Source organism: Panthera leo, chromosome E3 (genome assembly GCF_018350215.1).
Source record: "Panthera leo isolate Ple1 chromosome E3, P.leo_Ple1_pat1.1, whole genome shotgun sequence".
In the NCBI taxonomy this organism is placed as follows: Eukaryota; Metazoa; Chordata; class Mammalia; order Carnivora; family Felidae; genus Panthera; species Panthera leo.
In genome coordinates this window covers 15,661,818-15,687,014 of record NC_056694.1, presented here as the reverse complement: position 1 = coordinate 15,687,014, position 25,197 = coordinate 15,661,818, and the positions used below count along the sequence as shown (strand labels likewise).

The 25,197-nt window shown below is 39.8% G+C and overlaps 1 protein-coding gene and 1 pseudogene across 12 annotated transcripts in view; both read left to right on the top strand.

The window, feature by feature from the left end:
- Positions 1-24,274, top strand: part of LOC122209662 (CGRP receptor component) — a 61,376-nt gene extending 37,102 nt beyond the window's left edge. For 11 of the 12 annotated variants that reach the window (XM_042921728.1, XM_042921739.1, XM_042921734.1 and 8 more), the window contains 2 exons: positions 2,915-2,972; positions 8,234-9,884. In XM_042921728.1, coding sequence (XP_042777662.1) covers positions 2,915-2,972; positions 8,234-8,380 — 205 coding nt within the window. In that variant the 3' untranslated portion in view covers positions 8,381-9,884. Of the gene's footprint in view, positions 1-2,914; positions 2,973-8,233; positions 9,885-24,209 lie in introns of those variants that run through there. The other variant, XR_006197696.1, reaches the window with a different exon arrangement.
- On the top strand, positions 10,193-10,861 carry LOC122209663 (annotated as a pseudogene).
- Positions 24,275-25,197: the final 923 nt, after the last annotated feature.

Here is a 25,197-nt window from a genome sequence, read left to right as displayed (position 1 = left end):
CCTTTCAAAAGCCTAATAGCTTTCAAGTCAAATATAGGGGAGTTTTCAGATCAAAATTTGGTTCCCATTTGTTGTTAGATTGCCTGATGCTGCCACTCATGGCTCCCAAAAATTTCTAAGCTGCATTAACGGGGTCGTTATCGTAAATGCCTCACTTCCAAGTGACTTGATTCTGGTGAAATCTCATTAGGATTAAGAATGTTTGAATTGTGGGGCGCCTGGGTGGCTCAGTCTGTAGAGCATCCGACTTCGGCTCAGGTCGTTATCTTGTGGTCTGTGAGGTCGAGCCCCGCGTCGGGCTCTGTGCTGACAGCTCAGAGCCTGGAGCCTGCTTCATATTCTATGTCCCCCCTCCCTCTCTGCCCCTCCCCCACTCATGCTGTCTCTCTCTGTTTCTCAAAAATAAATAAACATTAAAAAAAAAGAATGTTTGAATTGTTAATATTTTGTGTTTTGTTTTCTGAGATTGGGTTTTATTTTAGCTTACAATTTCAGTTCATCTAAATTTTGTGTTCTGTACATGTGATGTTTGACTATCCATTATTATTATGGAAATTCTCAGTGTGGTGAGCTTTCCTTGTGGATTTTTTTATATTAAAAACGTAAGATAAAGACCGTTTTTGAAGATTTTAATAAAGTGATGACACCACATTAAAAAAAAGTTTATCTTCTCCACAGTTACTCCTCAGCCCCCATAATCCAGTTGTCATCATGATCGTCATTCCACCAAACTCCTTGCACAGGCCACCAGTGCCCTCTTTTTTTGGCAAATCCAGTGGCTTGTATACAGTCAACCTACTTTCCCGTCTTCAGTATGTGACATTGTTGCTAATACCCTCTTCCTGGAACTTTTCCCTAACACCACTCTCCTAGGTTTTCTTTGTCTCTGCTCCTCCCTCCCCTCCTCCCCCTCCTCCACCTCCTTCCCCACCTTCATCCCCTGACTGTTGAACAGAGGCTTTATGGTGCCCTGTCCTGGGTCTTCACTTACTCTGTAGTTAGTTGATCTCTGCCTGTGATACCCACTCCCATGGTTTTGCCTAACTCCTTGCTAATATGTCCAGCTCTGGTCTTTTTCTTTAGTTCTAGATCACACTAAGAACTAAAACTAGACAAACAGCTGGACCGAGACCTCTTTGTTCTTCCAAAACCACACAAACTCAATTCAGATTTCAAGTAATATATTTTTGCCAAACAGGCTAAGAACATGACAATGAACCCTGACTCTTCTCTTTCCTTCACCCTGCTCTCACCCAGCTAAGGCAGTTGTCGGATCCTGTTGACTATACCTCGGGGTGACCAGAGCATCTCACAAGCCCAGCCTCTCATTGCCAGCCTTGCTGCCGCTACCCAAGTTTATGGCCTCTTATTCTCACCTGGAGCGTATCACTTCTTTCCTTGATTCTTCCCAGTGTCCAGAGTCATATTCAGCCTGTTGGTAGTTGAATCCCCATGTCGTCTTGTCCTGGATGACTCAGCCTCGTGTCCCACAGCCTCTCAAGCCACCATTTCCTAAAATTCCATAATTTTTGTTCTTCTGGCCATTTACTTATGCCGTTCCTGCCCTGCCTGGCCATTTCTTCTCATCATTTGCCTAGAAAACCTTTCAGGGCCCAGGATGAGGGTTTTCTCCCATGTGAAGTCATCTTCGAGTCTAGAATAAATGTTGAGGGATTATGAGGAGTAGAACTTAACTACAAGTGCCTTAATGATGACTGCCATTTGTGGGGAAATTGCTGTGTGACAGTCATCATTTTGAATACTGAACACTAGAAGCAGATGGTTAAGAACACGAGCTTTGATGGCAGAGTCCCAGCTCTGCCATTCACTAGCTGTGTAACCTTGGGCAAGTTATTTACCATCTCAGCCTCTATTAAGTCTGAGGGTTCAATGTGCTTGCCATATGGGAAGTAAGCAATAAATGGTAGCTGTTGGCACTATAAACGGAAAGATGTTCATCCCTCCTAACCCCCTGGCGAGATATTAAGTTCTATTGTCATTCCTGTTTTACAGATGGTGAGACCGAGGCTTAGGGAGGTTGGGTAATGTGCTGCTTCTCCAAATGTGGCTGTGGGCATGTGGCTTATTCATCTGTTTATTTCACAATGTCTTTAAGCTCAATAAATATTTACAGAGTTGAATTGAAAGATGAATCTGGAGCTCCTGGGTCAGATTGAGAGGGAAATTTAGAAATTGTCACCTACAGAGGGGTGGTAATTGAAGCTGTTCTTTTTTCTTTTAAGTCCTATCACCTTTGAGACTCCACACATTTCAACCACCTCTTTACCAATGAGCCAGCTGTTGCCTTGTAACAGGAGATAATTATTACCATCAACTGTTACTTACGGTTTTTGTTAAAATTGGCTTGTATTTGTCTTCTTTCCCCAACTGAATTGTAAACTCCTTGTGGTCAGAGGACTGTACCTTATACTACTGTGCATTAAACCCTGTTCCCTCCTAGCCCTGTTTTTTGTTTCTAAGATAACAAGTCAAATCTGACATTTAATATTAATCTCAAAAATGAATTCTCAGGCATTTTTAAGTGATACCGACCAACCAAGGTTATTTTATTAATCTTTCTTTACTTTCTGTTATCTGGATTAAGAAGACATTATTTTCTTCACATTTTCCAGATAAAATTTATTAAAACTGCACCTCTGCTATTTGTTACATTTCTTTCAGTCCACACCCCTGTGATCTTTAGGATTCTAATACACATTTGTATCCTTCCAAAAGTCTCCGACATAGGCTCTCCTATTCCCATTCTCTCATTTTACAGTTGAAGAAACAGAGGGCCAAGTTCCAGGTGGTTCTCCCATTTGTTATCTGACACAGTGTTCTCTAAACAGCTTGGTCAAGACTCAAGATTTTGAGGGGAATAAGTTTTAAATGCTTTGTACTTTTCTTTTGACAGAGCTGAAAAGCTTCAGCTGCTGAACCACAGGCCTATGACTGCTGTTGAGATCCAGCTGGTGAGTGAAGGAGGCCTGAACGTGAGAGGATTGATTTCTGGGTCTGAGAGGGAGGAAGGGTGATAAAGGCTGAGAACGGACAAGACTGGAACTGCCATTTCTTGAAAAGACTGCCCAAATACCCTATTTTATAAGTGAAAGGAGACCTCACCAGTTGGATCCTACTTAGTATGGACTTGGTGAAAGTAGAAGACTGGACGAAATTTAATTCTTTCCTTCGGGTTTGGGCCTGTGACTTGGCAGCTCTTTGTCTCCCTTGATGTCCTACCCCATTCTGACCACTGCTTTCCTGTAGGAGTTATTGCCAACCAGATGTTGCATAAAAACAATAGACTCACCATGACTCTGGCAGGATTTCTCTTCCCCGACTCCCACCCTTCGATCCCACTCTTCCTGTTTCTGTTCTTGGTTCACGGAGCACATGTGTACCTTCCCCACATGCGCTCTTTCTCTCTCAGCCTCCTGGCCCAGTCTCCCAAGCCAGAAGCCTAGAAGACATTCTCTCCCTTTGATTCCATATGCACTTTGTCCCGAGGTTCCATTGCTCCTGTCTTGTTCTCTCTTCTCTCCCTCCGGCACTGTGTTAATTTCTGTCATTTCTCAGTGCGGCTCTTGGAGTTGTTCTCTCATCTTCCCTGCCTCAGCATGCCCCCTCCAACCCACCTTCTACATCACTGTTGTTTTTTTTTTAACTTTTTTTTTTTTTATTTTATTTTTTGAGACAGGGAGAGACAGAGCATGAACAGGGGAGGGTCAGAGAGAGGGAGACACAGAATCTGAAACAGGCTCCAGGCTCTGAGCTGTCAGCACAGAGCCCGACCCAGGGCTCGAACTCACGGACCGCGAGATCATGACCTGAGCTGAAGTCGGCCGCTTAACCGACTGAGCCACCCAGGCGCCCCTCTGCATCACTGTTAAAACCACACACTTGATCATCTTGTTTCCCTGCATAAGATCATTCATTGGAGCTTCATCACTTGCACTGTCTGCACAGCAATCACAGTATCAAGCTCTAGAATTATGCAAGGCAGCCAGAGTAGAAGCCACACGTGGTATAAGGAGAATGTGAAAATGAGGCCCAGTGAGACAAACCGCGTGGTTGCTGTATTAATTGGTGTGCGGGGGCAGTTTCCCTCTCCTGTAGAGGGCAGAGAGGATCGTTAAGCTACAACTATTAGGCCATTTAACTGCCAGTAAAAAAAACAAAACAAAAAAAACCGATTGGAGAATTAACAAATAGGAACAAAGGAGTTTGCAGAGTCAGTTTTAGAAGTACTTACCTTTGTCAGATTTGCTTCAGAAAAGTGTGGAAGAAAGTAGCCAGAAATACCTATGATGTTTAGATTGCTTTAAAAGAACCTTATTTTTAAAGGGTCATGGGTTATTTAATTTTGGACTAAAACTTTTATTGACTTCCCAGTGTTGTTTCTGTCCTTGAAAATGCACCCAAAATTAAATTAGAAAAATTCCTTCCATAAAGGGTGACTTTCTGGGGGAACTGGCCTTTAGGCTAAAAAGAGATCTTTTTTTTTTTTTTTTTTTTTGTAACCTTATTCTGGTGCTTTCGACTATGTTGGAGATTCAGCTTAGAAAAGAACAAACAAATCAGCAAGAAACTAATCCGTGTCCCTCTGGGTTAAAGATCACATGTCGTGTCTCCTCCAACTTTAATCAGCAACATATGTTATTCATGGCTTAATGACAGATGGAGAGAGAAGATGAGGAGGGTTAGCGTGACCTCATCTCAGAGCCAGTAGAAAGCTCTATCATTACTTGGGACGATTAGCTGTTATTGAGAGTGCCTGCTCTATGCCGGGGCTTTGTGTAGGCCACCTTTAACACCCTCACCGTAGTCTTGGCTAACGAGCGGCTAATTGGGTCTGATTCAGAAGGCTTACTTTTTCCTCCAAGCCATATGCTTTTACAGGGTGAGAAGAAAGATGTGTGTGGCATCCACTCAAATGTTTATTCTCTTCTTTTCACAGATAGGTAGTAGGTCTTGATAAAAACTATGTATATTTCCCAGCGGTTGGACCATTTTGTAGCCAGATTTTCCCCAGCCTGGAATTTGGCCACAAAGGGTACAAAAACATTTACCACGGCTTGTAGCAGTATCTCTTCTCACAAGAGGAGGATAAGAAATGAGGTCTTCACACCGAGTGGAAAGTGCAAAGGACTTGAGAATTTCTCCGCATTAACTTTACAGCCATTTATTCTCCCTGCATCCAGAAGTAATGTCAGCATCCACCATTTGTTAGTATTCAGTTTTGGAGGCTGAGGCTTCTTTCAGTTATACCTCAGCCATGGTTTGTTGTGATCCTCAGATCCACAGACCTGCTGTCTGTGAGGAAATGAGGAAGCCACCAGCTTCTGTGATTTCTGCCATGCCCTGGTGTGTACATTTATTCAGGGCAGTTTGTGAGCTCTCTAGACTGAAGACAGGACAGCGAACCCCGTGACCTCATAGGCCACTATCCTGAACGACACTATCATATAAGTCTGTTAAAAGGTAGGGATTATAAAATGTTTTGGAATATATAAAATTTTATGGCTTATGAAACACTGTAATATATGTTCTCTTTTAGTCCTTACTGTTGGTGTTACTTTCATTTCACATTAGAGAATAATTGAAATTTACAGAGGTTAAGTGAACTTTTCTGGGTCAAAGAGCTAGAAGTATCTGTAGTTACTAGATTTTAGTTGTTTTGGGGAAAGTAGGAAGTTAGACTTGGCAGCTTAGAATGAGAAACAACCATTTTTGGAGTATAGCAGCCCAGTTTGACAGCCCCTAGGGAATTGATATGGTCTTTGTCTGTGATAAAAATTGATTGCTGACCCATCTGCAAATACTTTGGTTTTTGACATTTCTTTTGCCTTTATATTCCGAACAATTTGAAACCTTGAGTGTTGGAGAATATTGAGATCGTTCTTTGTATTTCTTTATTTGGGCTCAGTTTCTTCTGTGTTGGGAAGAAAAGGTGAGGAGTAATACAGTTAATATCATTTTACCTTAGTGATCCAAGAAGGCTTAGTAAATTTTTGGTGTCTGCAAGTTTCTTTTTTGTGTATATGTATTTCATTTTGCTTAATGAAGTTTAGGTTTTCTTCCTGTGACTAGGAATCTTGGTTTGAAAAGGAAAGTTCCTGACCCTGAGGGTTTGTGTGCTGATGAAAGCTTCTACTCTTGGCAAACTTGGCAAAATTTGAAAGCTCATTAGCCCTGTTGTCATGAACACGCCTAGTAGACACCCGATCATTGTTGTATCTGCCAAATCCAGAGACAGGGACGTAAGAAGGTGCCTTGTTCAAGTCTTCTCTCTTTGGTTTTCTAAAGATGAAGGCCTCTCAGAGGTCATATAACTAAAACTAAACTCAAACCAGTGGATTCTAGTTTGCATCTCTGAGAGAGGAAATGATAGAAACCTCCTACTGGAGGGCATGGTGTTCCAGAAAGAGGTGGAATTCAAAGTCAAAAGACCTTGCACTATTTACTGTGAGACCCAGATCAGGTTTTGTTTATAATGCTAAGCCTCTACTTACTCATCTGTAAATTGTCCTGACTTTATGGACCACATGTTTGAGAAGCTCTGGTGGCAGTGATTCTGGGAAAGGCCCTGTACAAATACTGGTGGGAGGCTGTCCCTGTTCTGAGACTAGTCTAAATCCTCTTTCCCATTCCCCTGAGGCAGGTAGCAGTTCATAATTAACCACCTACACTAATTTATAAATTTGGAGACATTCTTCTCTCAGCTGGAGATCATCTTTTCTTAGAATTGAATAATCAAATCCGATATATCCCATTTCTTCCTCCTTCATATTTTGGAGACAGTCTATGTTAGATTATTTCCTTTCATGTCCTAATTTTGCATGTCTGGTTTAAAAAATAGGATTCTGGGGATTGTTTCTTGTTCAGTAGAGGTTACATTTTACAGAGCCTTTTAATCTTTAGGAAATGGTCATTTTATTTGACAGCATGATGGGAAGTAGCCCCATTGGTTCACTCAGGATCTTCTCCACCCTAGAACACCCAGGACTATTCTCTAGTTATAGAAGCATTATAGAAACAACGATGTTTTTCCACGAGTTTGTAGTATGATCTTGGACACATCACCTGGCTTTATTAGCTTCTGTACTGTTGTCAATAAAGTCCGGCAGTCAGACCGAAATCCTTTTCAGGATTGTAAGCCCTGCCGGTCATCTTGCTTTACTTAAATCTGCTAGGATTTCTTTCTTGAATTCCTCTTGGTCTTAGTTGCCAAATTTCAGAGATTGCTGTGGGGAAATGCCACAGAACAGAACCCTGGACACCTTTAGCTGTTTGTGATTGACAGCTAGTGCCACTATGTGAAAATGGTTAAGACTGCCTATGTATTGCTGTTAAAAACACTGTTGACTATGTTTGTATTCATTAATATCATTCATTAATATATTGAGAACTAGAGGGGAGGCTAATAAAACTGGCTCAGAATTGTGGACCATCTGTGTGTAGATTTCCGGGACACGTCAAACTGGGCTTTAAGTGGACCTTTAGTGGAGCGGTGGGGGATTGTTTCCCAGCCGTCACCCATCAGACTGTTGTTCCACATTCCAGGAGATGACCAGGACCACGTGGTGTGTGCTTGATTGATTGTAGGTGTTCGTGTTGGGGAGGCCCAGCATGGGGCTCTCATTCTGCCCTTTGCCATATTGTTGTGAAGGCTGAAAGAAATAACAGATATGAAGTGCTATGTGCAGCGCCAGGCACATGAGCTCCCTGAAGAGCTGTTAGTGGTGGTGGGAGTGGGGATGAGAAAAAGTAGATAAACCATTTGGCACACAGTGGGCAATCATCAAATGAGTTGTTGATACAATTCATAAGTCACAGCTGTGCTTATTGTGAAATACAAAAGTATATAAAGTGCCATTTCACTCCCCAGGGGTGTGTTTTCTTTGCACATACAACATATTCATGTGTGCATGTGGATGGGTAGAGAACTGTTAGGGTTTTCTGTTTCTTTGAAGAAAAATGCTAACCTGCAACTTGCTTTTTACATTGACCCATTTTGAGCCATCACATGGGAATTGGATCTGGCTTCTCCCCTCTGTTGGAGCCAGGGTGGAGAGGACCTGGAGACCTGAGGGGGGCTCAGGAGCCAGGCCTAGAGCTGTGTGTGCCAGAGGCCAGCAGACTGGGAACAGCATGGGTGGAGGAGGGCAGGAGTGGACCCCGCCTGTGCAGCTCCTCCATAAATAACCCCTGGAGGTTTTCTTTTCTTCTGCAGATAGTAGAAGAGAGTGAAGAACGGCTCACGGAGGAGCAGATCGAAGCCCTCCTCCACACCGTCACAAGCATTCTGCCTGCGGGGCCAGAGGCTGAACAGAAGAAGAATACGGATGACGTGACAATGGATGAAGAGGACCCAGCATAAGAGGAGCACAGCTGGCCCAACCACCTCATGAAGCTGAAAGGCCCAGCAGCCATTTCCCAGACACTCAGAGGATTGTTCATTTGGTTGTACCCTCTATCCCAGCAGGCCTGATTTCATGGTTAGTTGGATAAATCACAAAAATAAGCTAAAAAGAAGTACTTGTGCCTCTGGGAGATGAAACATGGTGAAGACAGGCTGAGGTTGTCAGGGCAGAGAGCTAAAGAGAGGAGGACAGAGCCAAAGAGGACAATGACTGTGGAACCCTCTGTGGTCAAAATATTTCTTCTGTGGCCTTTGCCACAGTTGTGGGAAGGCCCCCATACACAGCTGGTAAAGTACTTTGTGTTGCCTTTGATGGGCTGTGTCCTAATTAGTTTCATCTGCTTCCCTAGGAGCTTCCCAAGCAGGGGCTCTGAGCACTGTTGGGATGAGAGCAGAGTTAAGAGAATCCCGTTAGATGACTGGAAACTCCCAGAGCAGCAGATAGTTGCTTTAGGTTAAAATGAGCCACTGAACTTGGCTTACCTCAGAGGAATCTTTTCCTTGAGAACATTGGAGATAAGAGAACAGCCTGGCCAACCCTTGATCGGGTCTGAAGGCTTGTTTCCTTTGCTGGCAGGGGTGGTGTTTACCAGCTCACACTATTCAGTCTTAAATGTTAGGGTACCGACCGGCCCATTCCAGTTGAAAAGCGGCACTCCAGACTGAATGACAGCTCAGCAGAAGAACAGCATCGGCCGCCTTTCTAATGACCTTCAGTTTCCTGCCCTGAGACAGGAGCCCTGAGTAGACACCTTTGTGTCAAGTCTGGGTGAACTTCATTTACATGATGGGCAAATTGTCTGCATCTTTTGAAAGGGGTCAGTTATATAGCTCTTCATGGATAAAATATGGAGAAACCGGAGGTTGGTTCCTAAGAATTTGAATTTGTTAGCTGTTGCAAGGGTGTATCAGTTTTTTAATTTAAAATATTAGGATAATTACCATGTGAAGAACTTACTGATACTGAGGCTTTGGAGAGTTCAGTAGCTCCAGATGTGTGGTTGCCCTAATCCTAGGAATGTTGCTGAAAATTAATTTTCCACATTCGCTCTGCTCCTGACTTGGGGAAGAAAATGCCCACAGACACTAATTTTCCAAATTGGTACTTATTTTGTTGTGAGATTACATATTTTCAGTGCTGCTGTTAACTGGATGATTTCCCACCCCCTTGCAATTTCCAGGTTATTTCAACCTCCCTACCACCCCTGCCAGTTGCACTCATGTCTTTCTTAACCTTATCATCTGAGGATCACCTGAGATGTGTTTACAGGCAAAACTGGAATTCACAGGGCATTTATATTTAAGTCTCTTGTCTGTATTGGGAATTTTACCAGGAATTGTTGATTTTTCTTGTCAAGGCATCACATGGGTACCTATGCCACTGTTTCATTTTAACTGTGAGTGTGTTTGATGTATTTTTTAAATGGATTAACCTAATTAATAATAAATTGTTTCCAAGTGACCACCAATTTTTGGTATTTTTTTAAATCTCTTAAGAGTTTGTTTTGCCATGGATAGAAAGTGAAATCTGACTTGAAAGCTAAAATGTGTGATTTTTTTGTTAAAAAAAATCTATTTAGGTCTAAATTCTATTTTAGATTGCAGGAAAATTTTACATTTCTGTATTTGGGGCCTGAATTTAAACCTCAGTTTTTGATAAAACCAGGCAGGCTCTGGAAGGCTTAACCTTTATAGGAAACGTATTCTGTATAATATTCCTGCCACATTGACAACATTTAAGAATTAAGATACTTTACGGAGTGGACCAAGATGGTGGCTCCTGTGGATCTGGAATTGAAGAAGGCCTTCGCAGAGTCAAGCCAAAGTTATTGACACTCAGCAGGTGAAGCTTGCAGACCTACAGATTGAACAGCTAAACAGAACGAAAAAGCATGCACATCTTACAGGTACAGAGATTATGACTTTGATAGAGGAGACTAACATGTATGAAGGTGTAGGAAGAATGTTTATTCTTCAGTCCAGGGAGGTAATTCACAATCAACTGCTAGAGAAACAGAAAATAGCAGAAGAAAAAATTAAAGAATTGGAACAGAAAAAATCCTACCTGGAGTAGAGTGTGAAGGAAGCTGAGGACAACATCCGGGAGATGCTGATGGCACGAAGGGCACAGTAGGAAACCTCTAATGGAAGCTTCCTGCCCCCTTCCATTCCTCGCCAGGGCAGAGGGGCCCGTGTGGGGAAACATCCTCTCTTCTGCCCTGATGGACTTCTTATTTGAATGATCTGGTGGCCCTATGCTTTCTACTTCACCCTGATCCCCTTTCCGATCCTGGCTTTGCCTGCCACCCTAGCCCAGGATACTCTTCTCCCCTGTGGGTGAGTCACGAACTCCCAGGAGAGGCAAGATGGGAGCCAGGACAGATAGGGGAGCTCTGCCCAAACCTATTAGTTATGCTGGTTAGACCAATAAAAGGCATCTGTCCGCCCCCCGCCACCCACCCCCGCAAAAAAAAAAAAAAAGGTAATTTACGTACAAAACTTAACCAGGATCACATCTAGGAAGGAGAGCTGGAGAGTCTGGGAATTTTACTTTCCATTTTACATCTTTCTGTGTGGTTTTAGTTTTTGACCATGTGACAGTTTTATTCTTAAAAAAAAAGTATGTCCATTTGTTTATTGTTTATTGGCCTCTGTGAAAATTTCTGAATGTGTACTTGACAGTTGAATTATGTCCCAAACAGAGGCTGACACCCAGTCCAGTCACCCAAGGAGAGGCAGTTCTGAGGGCAACTGGAACAGGCACGTGATTTTTAGTTCAATCTGTCTTCCTTTGTTATTCCAGACTTTCCTAGGCTCTTAGTTTTGTTTTGTTTGTTTGTTTTTGAGGGGAAAACCCTAGTTTTTGACCCAGGAAGATGTTTTAGTTATCTGTCAAGATACTTCTGAGCTTTTGAAAAATCGACTCCCAGTTACAGGTTTACCCAAATACTTCTCTTGCCCCCTTTTGCTTAAATGTTGCAGTATGATGCACTGTCCCCTCTGAGGACTTCCCCTTTATTCCTAAAGTAATGGGTACCATTTCCCTAAGTAATCATTGTGTGACTATACCATTTCTCAAGACGTTATAGCCTAGTGAGAGGTGAGTAAATTAATGCTCCAGATATTCTTTGCTAAATTATTTTCTCCCCTGAAACTAAATTTAACACCCATTTGTGTAAATGGATCATTTCCACAAATGGATCATTTGTGTAAATGGATCAGTAAATTGTAAAACACATCACATACTCTGAAAAAAATTATCAACCTTATTTAATTTTGCAATGAATAAAGGGGATAAAAGGAAGTAAAACTGCCTAGGTATCCTTTTATATATTTTTTTAAATTCAGGGGTTTTGAGTATATCACAAGGTTGTACAACTATCACTCCTGCCTAATTCCAGAATCTTTTTCATCATCTCCAAAAGAAGCCCCATACCCACTAGCAGTCACTTTTCATTCACATTTCCCCATAGCCCCCTGACAACCACTCATCTTTCTACTATATATTTGCCTATTCTGGTCATTCCATATAAATTAAATCTGACTTCTTTCATTTAGCATATTTTCAAGGTTCAGCTATGTTGTGCCATTCCTTTTTATGGTGGAATAATGGTTTGTTGAATGGATGCACCATTTTTTCTTTTTCCTACTTTTATTTTTTTTTAATTTTTTTATTTATTTTATTTTTTTATTTTTTAATATATGAAATTTACTGTCAAATTGGTTTCCATACAACACCCAGTTCTCATTCCAAAAGGTGCCCTCCTCAATACCCATCACCCACCCTGCTCTCCCTCCCACCCCCCATCAACCCTCAGTTTGTTCTCAGTTTTTAACAGTCTCTTATGCTTTGGCTCTCTCCCACTCTAACCTCTTTTTTTTTTTTTTTCCTTCCCCTCCCCCATGGGTTTCTGTTAAGTTTCTCAGGATCCACATAAGAGTGAAACCATATGGTATCTGTCTTTCTCTGAATGGCTTATTTCACTTAGCATCACACTCTCCAGTTCCATCCACGTTGCTACAAAAGGCCATATTTCATTTTTTCTCATTGCCATGTAGTATTCCATTGTGTATATAAACCACAATTTCTTTATCCATTCATCAGTTGATGGACATTTAGGCTCTTTCCATAATTTGGCTATTGTTGAGAGTGCTGCTATAAACATTGGGGTACAAGTGCCCCTATGCATCAGTACTCCTGTATCCCTTGGGTAAATTCCTAGCAGTGCTATTGCTGGGTCATAGGGTAGGTCTATTTTTAATTTTCTGAGGAACCTCCACACTGCTTTCCAGAGCGGCTGCACCAATTTGCATTCCCACCAACAGTGGATGCACCTTTTTTTTTTTTTTTTTTTTTTTTTGGATGCACCATTTTTTATCCATTCATCAGTTGGTGGATATTTGGGTTGTTTCCTTTTTTTTTTTTTTTTAACGTTTATTTATTTTTGAGACAGAGACAGAGCATGAACGGGGGAGGGTCACAGAGAGAAGGAGACACAGAATCTGAAACAGGCTCCAGGCTCTGAGCTGTCAGCACAGAGCCCGATGTGGGGCTCGAACCCACGGACCGTGAGATCATGACCTGAGCCGAAGTCGGACGCTTAACCGACTGAGCCACCCAGGCGCCCCTATTTGGGTTGTTTCTACTCTGGCTGTTACGAATATGCTGTTGTGAACAAATTTTTGTTGACCTGCGTTCCTCTCTCTCTTGCATATACCTAAAAGTGGAATTGTTAGGTCATATGATAACTCCGTTTAACTGTTTGATGAATTGCCACACTGTTTTCCATAGCACCTGCACCATACCATGTTTCTACCAGCAGTGCATGATGGAATCCAATCTCTCTCTTGTTTGTTTGTTTTTTTTTAACGTTTATTTATTTTTGAGACAGAGAGAGACAGAGCGTGAACGGGGGAGGGTCACAGAGAGAGGGAGACACAGAATCTGAAACAGGATCAATCTCTCTTGTTTTTGTCCCTCGTATTGATTATAACCATCCTAGTGGTTGTGAAGTGCTGTCTCAGTGTGGTTTCGATCTGTGATTTCCTAATGGCTATTAAAGTTGAGTATCTATCTTTTCATGTCCTTACTTGTGGATATTTATATATTCTTTGAAGAAATGCCTATTGAAAGCCTTTGCACTTAAGAAAAAACATTATTTTTTCAAGGAGTTTTAGATTCACAGTGAAATTGAGCAGAAAGTACAAAGAATTCCCATATAGGCCCTTGCCCTCCTTGACCAACAGCTTCCCCTGTTAACATCTGCATTAGTATGGTGTGTTCATTAAATTGATGAGCCAATGTTGATCTACTTTTACTACGTAAAGTCCCTAGTTTACATTAGGGTTCATTCTTTGTGTTGTACAGTAGAGAGTGCAGGAGTGCATGCATAGACTGGGTTTTGACAAGTACATAAATCTATTATGCTATTATCAGAATATTTTCTGAAAACACCTTGTGCTCCACTGTTCATTTCCTCCCTTTCCCCAAATCCCTTACAATCACTGGTATTTTTACCGTCCCCATAGTTTTGCCTTTTTCAGAATGTCATATAGTTGGAACCATAGAGGATGTGGCCTTTACAGATTGGATTTTTCACTTAGCAGTAGGTGTTTAGGGTTACTCCATGTCATTTCATAGCATGATAGCTCATTTCTTTTTATTATTGAATAATATTCCATTGTCTAGATGTACCAGTTTGTTTACTGTTTCACCTACTGAAGGTCAACCTGGGGTGCCTGGGTGCCTCAGGTGGTAAGTGTCTGTCTGTTGATTTCGGCACAGGTTGTGGCCTCGCGGTTCATGGGATGGAGCCCTGTGTTGGGCTCTGTGCTGACAGCGCAGAGCCTGCTTGGGATTCTCTCTGTCTCCCTCTACCCCTCCCCCACCCACACTTGCTTTCTCTCAATTAATAAACTTAAAAGTCATCTTAATTTCTTCTGGGTTTTGGTAATTATCCAAAAAAGCTGCTATAAACATTTGTGTCCACATTTGTGTGGCAGAAGTTTTCAGCTCATTTTCGTAAATACCAAGGAACATAATAGCTGGATCATAGGGTAAGAGTATGTTTTTAGTTTTGTAAGAAACTGCCTTACTGTCTTACAAAGTGACTGTACCATTTTGCAGCAGTGAATGAGAGTTCTTTTTGTTCATGTCCTCACCAGAATTTGGTGGTATCTGTGTTTTAAATTTTGGCCATTCTAATCTGTAGTGGTATCACATTGTTTTAAATTGCAGTTCCCGAAAGGCATAGAACATTCATATTTTTATAAGTTTAGCTGTGAGATGATGATGTGAGTCAGAGTCAGAAGCTTAACCGACTGAGCTAACCCAGATGATCTCTTGCCCATTTTTAAATTAGGTTGTTCTCTTTTTGTTGAAATTTAAGTGGTTTTTAAAATATATTTTGTAGGGGTGCCTGGGTGGCTCAGTTGGTTGAGCATCCGACTTCAGCTCAGGTCATGATCTCGCGGTTTGTGAGTTCGAGCCCCATGTTGGGCTCTGTGCTGACAGCTTGGAGCCTGGGGCCTGCTTCAGATTCTGTGTCTCTCTCTCTCTGCCCCTCCCTCACTCACACTCTGTCTCTCTCTCCTTCAAAATAAATAAACATTGAAAAAAAATTAAAAAAAAAATAAATAAAATATATTTTGTATACTAGACCTTTATCAGATAAATATTTTGCAAATATTTTCTCCCAGTCCATGACTTGTCTTTTTATTCTCTTAACAGCCTTTTACAGAACAAAAGTTTTTAATTTTAATGAAGTCCAACCTGTCCTTTTCTTTCATGGATCATGGTTTTGATGTTGTAACTAAAAAGTTATGAAGCCTAGGTTGTCATCATGAAGTCACCTAGATTTTCTCCTATGTTATGTTTTGGAGGTTTATAGCTTTGTATTTCACATTTAGGTCTGATTCGTTTTGAGTGAATTTTTGCAAAAGATGTGAGGTCTGTGTCAACTTTTATTTTTTTGGCATGTGAATATCCAGTTGCTCCAACACCGTTGGTTGAAAAGACTGTCCTTTTCTCCATCCAATTGCTTTCGATCCTTTGTCAAAGATCAGTTGACTCTCTTTGTATGGTTATTTTTGGCCTCTATTCTGTTCTGTTCCATTGATTTATTTGTGTACTCTTTCACCAATATCACTCTGTCCTGATTATTGATTGTAGCTTTGTATTAAGTCCTGAAGTCATGTAGTGTCAGTCCTTCAGGAGAACTTAACCCTTTTTTAATTGAGTTGTCTTTATTGTTGAGTTGCAAAATTTCTTTATATATTTGGGATACTAAACCCTTTCAGATATATAATATATAATTATTTTCTGTAATTTTTTTGGTGTTATTTTCACTTTCTTGATGGTGTCCTTTGAAGCACATTAGGTTTTAATTTTGATGAAGCCCGATGTATCTTTTTTCTTTGGTTCCCTATGACTTGGGTATATCGTATCTAAGAATCCATTGCCTAAATCAAGATCGTATTTACTCTGTAACTTCTAAAAATTTTATACATTTAGGTCTTCATCCATTTTGAGTTAATTTTTATATATGGTGTGAAGAAGGGGTCCAACTTCACCTTTTTGCATGTGAATATCCATTTGTCCTAGTACCATTTGTTGAAACCTATTTCCCTCCAAGTATTCTGTCCCTGAAAAGAAAGTGATTACTAAGTTTCATCAGTCAGGTCTTATGGACTACTTAGTTATTTGTCATCTTGGGCCCTTATTAAATATGATAATTTACAGCAGCCTCTAGCCCCTTTAGACTTCACTGTATTGTTTAGAAGAGGGGTCTGCAAACTGTTTTGTAAAGGAGCAGATAATATTTTAGGCTTTGTAGGTCATAGGATTACTGTCACAGCTATTTAATTCTGATATTACAACATGAAAGCAGCTATGGATAATTTATAAATAGAGGACTGTGACTGTTCCAGTAAAACTGCAAAACCAGGCAACAGGCTACTATTTGCTGATCCCTTGTTTAGATGGTTCTGGAGTCATGAGGTCTTCAGTGTGGCTTATTTTTCTGCAAGACATCTGGGATTTTTCTATAAATGCTACAAGGGCTGCCATGCCCAATCCTGGTTGAGATTCTACCTACTAGCATGATACAGAAATCTCATGGAGTGTGTTTACTTTTGACTGCCTTATCTACCGCATGCAAGGAGGTTGCCTTAAGGATTCTGTGCTTCGTCACAACTACTATAATTTTGGGTATCTAGTTCAACAAAGTTTTGTTGAACACACAGTATGTGCCAGGATCAGTGCTGTATATTTTGGCCACATAGTCAAGCCTCAAGCTGCATATTGCCTACAAGATACTAACCTGTCTGTTTCCTCTCTGATCTATTGTGTACCCTGCCTGTGCTTAATATCCTAAAGTACTTTTTCTTTACATCATATCATCAGCTCAAAAATTGGAAGTCTTTCTATAGCACTGAGAATAAAAATTCTGTAGTGACATCAACAAAATGGAGGGCTAGGAAGCTCTCGTTCTCCCACAGAGACCATGAAAACAACCAAAATCCAGCTAAAATGAGCTTATGGGAGCTCAGGAAAACAGTCACATCTACAGTAACCAAGTGAATGTCAGATCAAGAAAAAGCTACATTCAAAATGGTAAGAAAATTCATGAAAGTTTTGCTTACCCTTGTCCCTCCACCTCTGGGCAATCTCAATCTGGCAGTGGCAGCAGCCCATTTTCCAACACCCTCCCTCCCCCACCTTAAACTGAAGGGAACAGAACAAATCTTACTTGCAATGTTCTAACTTGTCTGGGGGCTGCCTAAAGGACTAGTTTCTATTCCCCATAATTGGAGTTCTGCAAAGGAAACGTGGCAGAAAGTGGCAGGAACTGCTCATAACATCTCTAGAAAGACTATGATTCACAGACATCTGGGGCAAGACATTGAAGGTGGAGACGCGATAGATAATCTGAGGCCCCAAGGAGAAATTGGAGTGAAACTGGGAAATGAAGACATAAAAGCAGCATGTATAGGGAGGAGCTGTAAACAGGTACACAAATCCAGGTGAGATGCAGGCTAAAACACCTGAAGACTTAGTTTTCTCCTTTGATCCCGAAGCTCAGAACATATCCTACTAATTAGTAAAAGAATACACTGGTCTGCAAAGACTGGGAGAAGTGGCTGTTTTTCACCTGCCCAATTTTCTACCAAAGAAAGTAAACACAAGAAGCAGGATAACCTGCGCCTATTCAAAAGAAGAAAATGAAGTGGCAGGAATCTTCCCTGAAGAAATGCAGGCATCAGAATTATTAGATAAAGGCTTTAAAATAACTGTGAAATATGCTCAAGCGGTTAAAATGAACAAAAAAACTAAAGGAAGTTAGGCAAACAGTAAATCAATAAAATGAGAACAGTAACAAAGAGAAATTATAAAAAGGATCCAAACAAACTTTGGAGCTGAAAAACAATAATAGGAAATTTCATTGTAAGGGTCAACAACAGATTTGAGCAGACAGAAGAATCAGCAAACTTGAAAGTAGCACAGTTGAAATTACCTTGTCTGAGGAGCAAAAAGAAAAAGAATGAAGAAACAAACACCTTGAGGGACTTAGGGAATGTCTTCAAAAGGACAAATATCAACATATAAGAGCACGACAAGAGAGACAAAGAGAAAGAGATTATATGAAGAAATAACAGCCAAAAATTACCCAAATTTGAAGAAAGGCAATGTAAGGAGCAAAAATTTAAATTCCCAAGTAGGAGAAACCTCAAAAGACCCACAGCAAGACACATTAAAATCAAACCATAGGAAGACAGAAAACGGAATGGAAACCAGCAAGAGAAAGGTGGTCTGTCGCCTACAGAGACCCTCAACAATATTATCAGCCACTTTCTTAGCAGAAACCTTCGAGGCCAGAAGGGAATGGGACAATGTCTTTAAAGTGTTGAGAGAAAAAAACCCCAATGTGAATTCTATACCTGGCAAAATTGTCCATCAAAACAAGAGAGACCCACCTCACACCCATTAGGATGGCTTCTATCAAACCAAACAGAAAATAACAAGTGTGGAGAAATTGGAACCCTCGTGCACTGTTGATGGGAATGTAAAATGGCTTAGCAGTCCAAAAACAGCAAGACACATCCTCAGAAAATTAAACAGTATTACCATATGATCCAGCAATTTTCCACCTCTGGGTATATACTCAAAGAATTAAAAGCAAGCTCTCAAAGACATATTTGTACACCCATGTTCATAGCAGCATTATTCACAATTCCCTAATCAAGGAAGCAAACCAAGTGTCCATTGGCAGATTAATGGGTAAACAAAATGTGGTATACACACTCAATGAAATACTAGTCAGCTTTAAAAAGGAAGAAAAATCTAACACATGGTACAACATGGATGAATCTTGAGGCTATTATGCTAAGTGAAATAAACCAGTCACAAAAAAAAAATACTGCATGGTTCTACTTATATGAGATACCTAGAATATAGCCAAACTCATGAACACAAAAGTAGAACGGTAGTTGTCACGGACTGAGGGGAGGAAATGATGGGTTACTGTTGTATAATGGGCTTACAGTTTCAGTTTTGCAAGATGAAAAGAGTTCTGGAAATAGGTTGCACAATAATGTGAATATATTAACACTAATGAGCTGTACACTTAAAGTGGTGAAGATAGCAAATTTTATATTTTTATCACAATTTAAAACTATTTTGGGAGGTGCCTGGGTGGCTCAGTCAGTTGAGTGACCAACTCTTGGTTTCAACAAAGGTCATGAGTTCATGTTTCATGGGTTCAAGCCCCGCATCATGCTCTGTACTGATGGTGCAGAGCCTGCTGGGGATTCTCTCCCCCTCTCTCTGTTCCTCCCCCTCTCATGTTCTCTCAAAATAAATAAACATTAAAAAAATATTTTTAATGAGGGAGAAATTAAGACTTTCCTAGATAGACAAAAGCTGAAGGAGTTTATTACCACTAGATCTGACCTACAAGAAATTCTCAGGAAAGAACTTTAGGTTGAAATGAGAGGACTCTGGGTAGTAATTCAACATCATATGAAGATATAAAGCTCTCCAGCAAAGGTAAATACATGGGCAAATATAAAAACCAGTATTGTAATTTTGGTTTATAATTTTGTTTTTTATTCTTTTATAGGATTTAAAAGAGAAAAGCATAAAAAAATCATAAGCCTATGTTAAAAGGTGCCCATTATACAAAGATGTAATTTGTGACATCAGTAACATAAAGTGTGGAGAGGGGTAGAGGTAGAGCGGTAAAAGTGGTTTTGTTTGTGATTAAAAAAAATGTTTTAAATGTTTGTTCATTTTTGAGAGAGACAGAGAGACAGAGCATGAATGGGGAAGGAGCACAGGAAGAAAGGGAGACACAGGATCCAAAGCAGGTACCAGGCTCTAAGCTCAGCCCGACTCGGGGCTTGAACTCACAAACTGAGCTGAGCTGAAGTCTGATGCTTAACGAACTGAGCCATCCAGGTGCCCCCCCCCCCACCTTTTTCTTTTAAAATTTTTAACATTTATTTATTTTTGAGAGACAGAGACAGATCAAGAGCAGGGGAGGGGCACAGAGAGAAAGGGAGACACAGGATCCAAAGCAGTGGTTTGTGATTTAAATTTGTATCAATGAAAATAGATTCTTATAACGTTAGGATGTTATGTATAATCCCCACGATAACCACAAGTAAAATATTTCAAAACTACACAAAAGGAAATGAGAAAGGAATTAAAATATGTCACAAAAACAATAAAAATTGGGGCGCTTGGGTGGCTCAACCGGTTGAGCATCCGACTTCAGCCCAGGTCATGATCCCAGGCTTCGCGGGTTTGAGCCCCATGTCGGGCTCTGTGCTGACCGGCTCTGTGGTTCAGATTCTGTGTCTGTCTCTCTCTCTGCCCCTCCCCTACTCTGTCTCTTGGTCTCCCAAAAATAAATAAACATTAAAAAAAAATTTTTTTTAAACAGTAAAAGTCAACTAAACAAAAAGGAAGGTGGCAATTAAAGAAATGAGGGACAAAAAAAGCTATTAGACATACAGAAACAAACAACAAAAGGGCAAAAGTAAGTTCTTCCCTATCAGCAATCACTTTATTTTTTAATTAATTAATTTATTTACTGTTTAATTTACATCCAAGTTAGCATACAGTGCAGCAATGATTTCAGGAGTATATTCCTTAATGCCCCTTACCCATGTAGCCCCCCCACCACAACCCCTCCAGCAACCTCTGTTCTCTATATTTAAGAGTCTCTTATATTTTGTTCCCCTCCCTGTTTTTATATTATTTTTGCTCCCCGTCCCTTATGTTCATTTGTTTAGTATCTTAGGTTCCTCATATGAGTGACATCATATGATATTTGTCTTTCTTTGACCATTTTCGCTTAACATGATACCCTCTGGTTCTATCCATGTAGTTGCAAATGGCAAGATTTCATTCTTTTTGATCACAGAGTAATACTGCATTATATATATATATATATATATATATATATATATATATATACACATATATACCACATCTTCTTTATCCATTCATCCATCGATGGACATTTAGGCTCTTTCCATACTTCGGCTATTGTCGATAGTGCTGCTATAAACATAGGGGTGAATGTACCCCTTCTAAACAGCACACCCGTATCCCTTGGATAAATACCTAGTAGTGCAATGGCTGGGTCATGGGATGGTTCTATTTTTAATTTTTTGAGGAACCTCCATACTGTTTTCCAGAGTGGCTGCACCAGTTTGCATTCCCGCCAGCAGTTATCAGCAATTACTTTAAATGTAAACAGATTAAACTCCTTGACTTAAAGGCACAATTTGACAGAATAGATTTTTAAAGCATGATTCAACTGTTCAGCGCTGTTTCCAAGTGACTCCCTTTAGATCTAAGGACACAAATAGAGTAAAAATGAAAGGATAGGAAAAGATATTTCATGCAAATAGTAACCAAACAAGAGCAGTAGTGAACATACTGATATAAGACAAAATAAACTTTACATTTTTAAAAGATTATAAAAGACAAAGATATATTAATAAAAGATTCAATACAGCAAGAAGATATAACAATTAAAAACATGTATGTACTTAATAACAAAACATCAAAATATTTGAAGCAAAACTGACAGAATTGAAGAGAGAAATAGATAGCTCTAGAGTAATAGTCGGTGATTTCAGTGCCACTTTCTTTTTCTTTTATTTTTTAAAATTTACATCTAAATTAGTTAGCATATAGTGCAACAATGATTTCAGGAGTAGATTCCTTAGTGCCCCTTACCCATTTAGCCCATCCCCCCTCCGACAACCCCTCCAGTAACCCTCAGTTTGTTCTCCATATTTATGAGTCTCTTCTGTTCTGTCCCCCTCCCTGTTTTTATATTATTTTTATTTCCCTTCCCTTATGTTCATCTGTTTTGTCTCTTTAAAAAAAAATTTTTTTTAATATGTATTCATTTTTGAGAGAGAGAGACAGGGTGTGAGTGGGGAAGGGGCAGAGAGAGAGGGAGACACAGAATCTGAAGCAGGCTCCAGGCTCTGAGCTGTCAGCACAGAGTCCGACATGGGGCTGGAACCCACGGAATGCAAGATCATGACCTGAGCTGAAGTCGGATGCTTAACTGACTGAGCCACCCAGGCGTCCCCATCTGTTTTGTCTCTTAAAGTCCTCATGTGAGTGAAGTCATATGATTTTTGTCTTTCTCTGACTGACTAATTTCACTTAGCATAACACCCTCCAGTTCCATCCACATAGTTGCAAATGGCAAGATTTCATTCTTTTAGATTTCCAAGTAATACTCCATTGTGTGTGTGTGTGTGTATATATATATATATATATATATATATATATATATCACATCTTCTTTATCCATTCATCCATCGATGGACATGTGGGCTCTTTCCATACTTTGGCTATTGTCGATAGTGCTGCTATAAACATGGGGGTGCATGTGTCCCTTTGAAACAGCACACCTGTATCCCATGGATAAATGCCTAGTAGTGCAGTTGCTGTGTCGTAGGGTAGTTCTATTTTTAGTTTTTTGAGGAACCTCCATACTGTTTTCCAGAGTGGCTGCACCAGCTTGCATTCCCATCAGTACCACTTTCAATAATGATAGAACCCCAGACAGAATCAATAAGGAAATAAAGGACCTGAACAATACTATAAGCCAGTTGAACATAGCAGACATGTAGACACTACCAACAGGAGCAGAATACATAATTTTTTCAAGTACACATGGAACATTCTCTAGTAAACACCATAGGTTAGATAGGCCACAAGACAAGTCTTAATACATTTTTAAAACTACTGAAATTATATAAAGTATGTTGTCCTATTACAATGGAATGAAATTAGAAATCAACAGAAGGAGAACTGAAAAATTCTCAATTATGTAGAAATTAAATAACACAGTCTTTAAAAACCAATTGGTCAGGGCGCCTGGGTGGCTCAGTCGGTTAAGCGTCTGACTTCAGCTCAGGTCATCATCTCGCGGTTGGTGGTGTTGAGCCGCATGAGGCTCTGTGCTGACAGCTCAGAGCCTGCTTGGGTTTTCCTCCCTCTCTCTCTGCCCCTCTGCCAGTCATTCTCTATCTCTCTCTCAAACTAAATAAAAATAAACTTAAAAAAATAAAATCCTTAAAAAAGACGTTATACTAAGTGAAATAAGCCAGACACAAAAGGACAACTGTTACATCATTCCACTTATACGGGATACTTGAACAGCCAAATTTGTAGAGGTAAAAAGTAGAGTGGTAGGGGCCAGGGGCTGGGCAGAGAGGGAAATGGGGAGTTAACTATTTCATGGGTACAGAATTTATTTGGGGAAGATGAAAAAGTTCTGGAGATGATGGTGGTGAATGTACTTAATGCCACTGACCTGTACGCTTAAAAATAGTGAAAATGGTAAATTTATGTTATGTGTATTTTACCCCAGTAAAAACATTTTTTTAGAAAACCAGGGTATGGAAGACAGAAGAAACAGATATGTTAACAAGAAATATTGGTGTAGTTAAAACTGAGCACCACTTTGGCTCTGAGCCTCCTGGAACCAAGAGAAAAGATGTATTCCTCTCACAGTGCCAAGAATGTGCTGAATGGTTCAGTAGTTTAATGGAAACTATTGCACTGGTTCAAGTTATAGCAGCTAAAATTCTGAACTATATACACGCATAAGTAGATCATGATAGTAGAAAGTTAAATATTGAATACAAAAATACATAGACCAAAATTCAGAGATTATGATTCTTTGGTTAATAGAGGAAACAAGGATTTTTAGAAAGTAATATGTATTCAGAGTCTTCATTTTCTGTCCTATAGATTAGTGATTTTTACACTGTATTCTATTCAACCCTTAAATTACTAAGAACTTTAGAAGCCAATTCCTGGATCTCAAGATCAGACAAAAGAGTAGGATTGTAATAGGCACCCTTTCCAATACAATCAGACCAATCATGCTTCAGATTTCCTCCAGAATAGGGTCATATTACTGTAGTTATATGTTGAAAACCACTTAAGAGAATATATCCTTGAATTAAGATTGAAATCTTATTACTTAGGAGTATAAAGCTCAATATTTTGTTTGTTTTTAGAATATCGGGTGTACTGTTTGCCTAAATAATATTAAAAAGTAAAACTGTATATTAATATGCAATGCATGCATGTCTTTGAAAAACATTAAAGGTATTTTATTTTGCTACTGTGACCAAGGGAAATTAAGATTTAGAAAAATATAGATTGTAGTATCGTTTGTTCCAAAAATGGTTCTAGGCATATGAAATACAAAAATAATTTAGAGTATCTCTGTTTTTAAAGGCACTCATAGTCCACTGAGAGATAATATGCTGGCTCTTCTAATACTGCTTAATAAATACCAAGAGAAAGGAAAACATACTATGGAAACACATAACATGGAGATTGCTCCAGGAAAGAGGGAGTATCACAGAAATGTACGTAGAATAAATAAAACCTTTGAACTATCTCAAATGTTGAGTGGAAGTTAGCCATGTATTATGGGTTGAATTGTGTTCCCTACAAAAAACATATTTTGGCGTTCTAATATAGTACCTCAGAATGTGACCTTATTTTGGACATAGGGTTCTTTACATAGGTAATCAAATTAAAATGGAGTCATTAGGGTGGGTGCTAATCCAATACGCTGAAAGCTTTATAAAAGGGAAATTTGAACGCAGAGATACAAGTACAGAAAAGATCATGTGAAGAGACACATGTGGAAGATAGCCATGGACTGCGAAGCAGAGAGCTCTTAGAAGAAACCAACCCCCTTGACATCTGTAAATTGGTGAATGTAATTGATTTGGGACTTCTAGCCTCCAGAACTGTGAGACAATAAATTTGGTGTTAATTCTTTTTTAACAAAAAGGATAAAAATCTAAGCATTTAACCCTAGCATTCTAGGTCATTCCACAATCTGTCTCTTGATAAAATTTCCAACTTTATTAGTCCCCTGCACAACTCTTCATTCCAGCTGAATGGCTTCACTCATTTATTTACTCAACAAGCTTTTGATGTCTACCATGCAAGGCTTAGAGCTGAGTAGTGAAGTATAACATGACTCTGACATCCAGAGTCTGTCTAAAGGAAGTTTTATATTCTAGGGGGAGAGATGCTAAATGACCAATTTCACAACTCACCATTTAATTATAGCTATGGTAAAAATTGGAAAAACAAAAAAAGGAAATAGAAGACCTGATCCAGTCTGGGAGAATCAGGGAAGGTTCTTGGAGAAAGTAATGTTTGGACTTGAAGGATGAGATAAGTTGGGCAGTAAAGGAAAGAACAT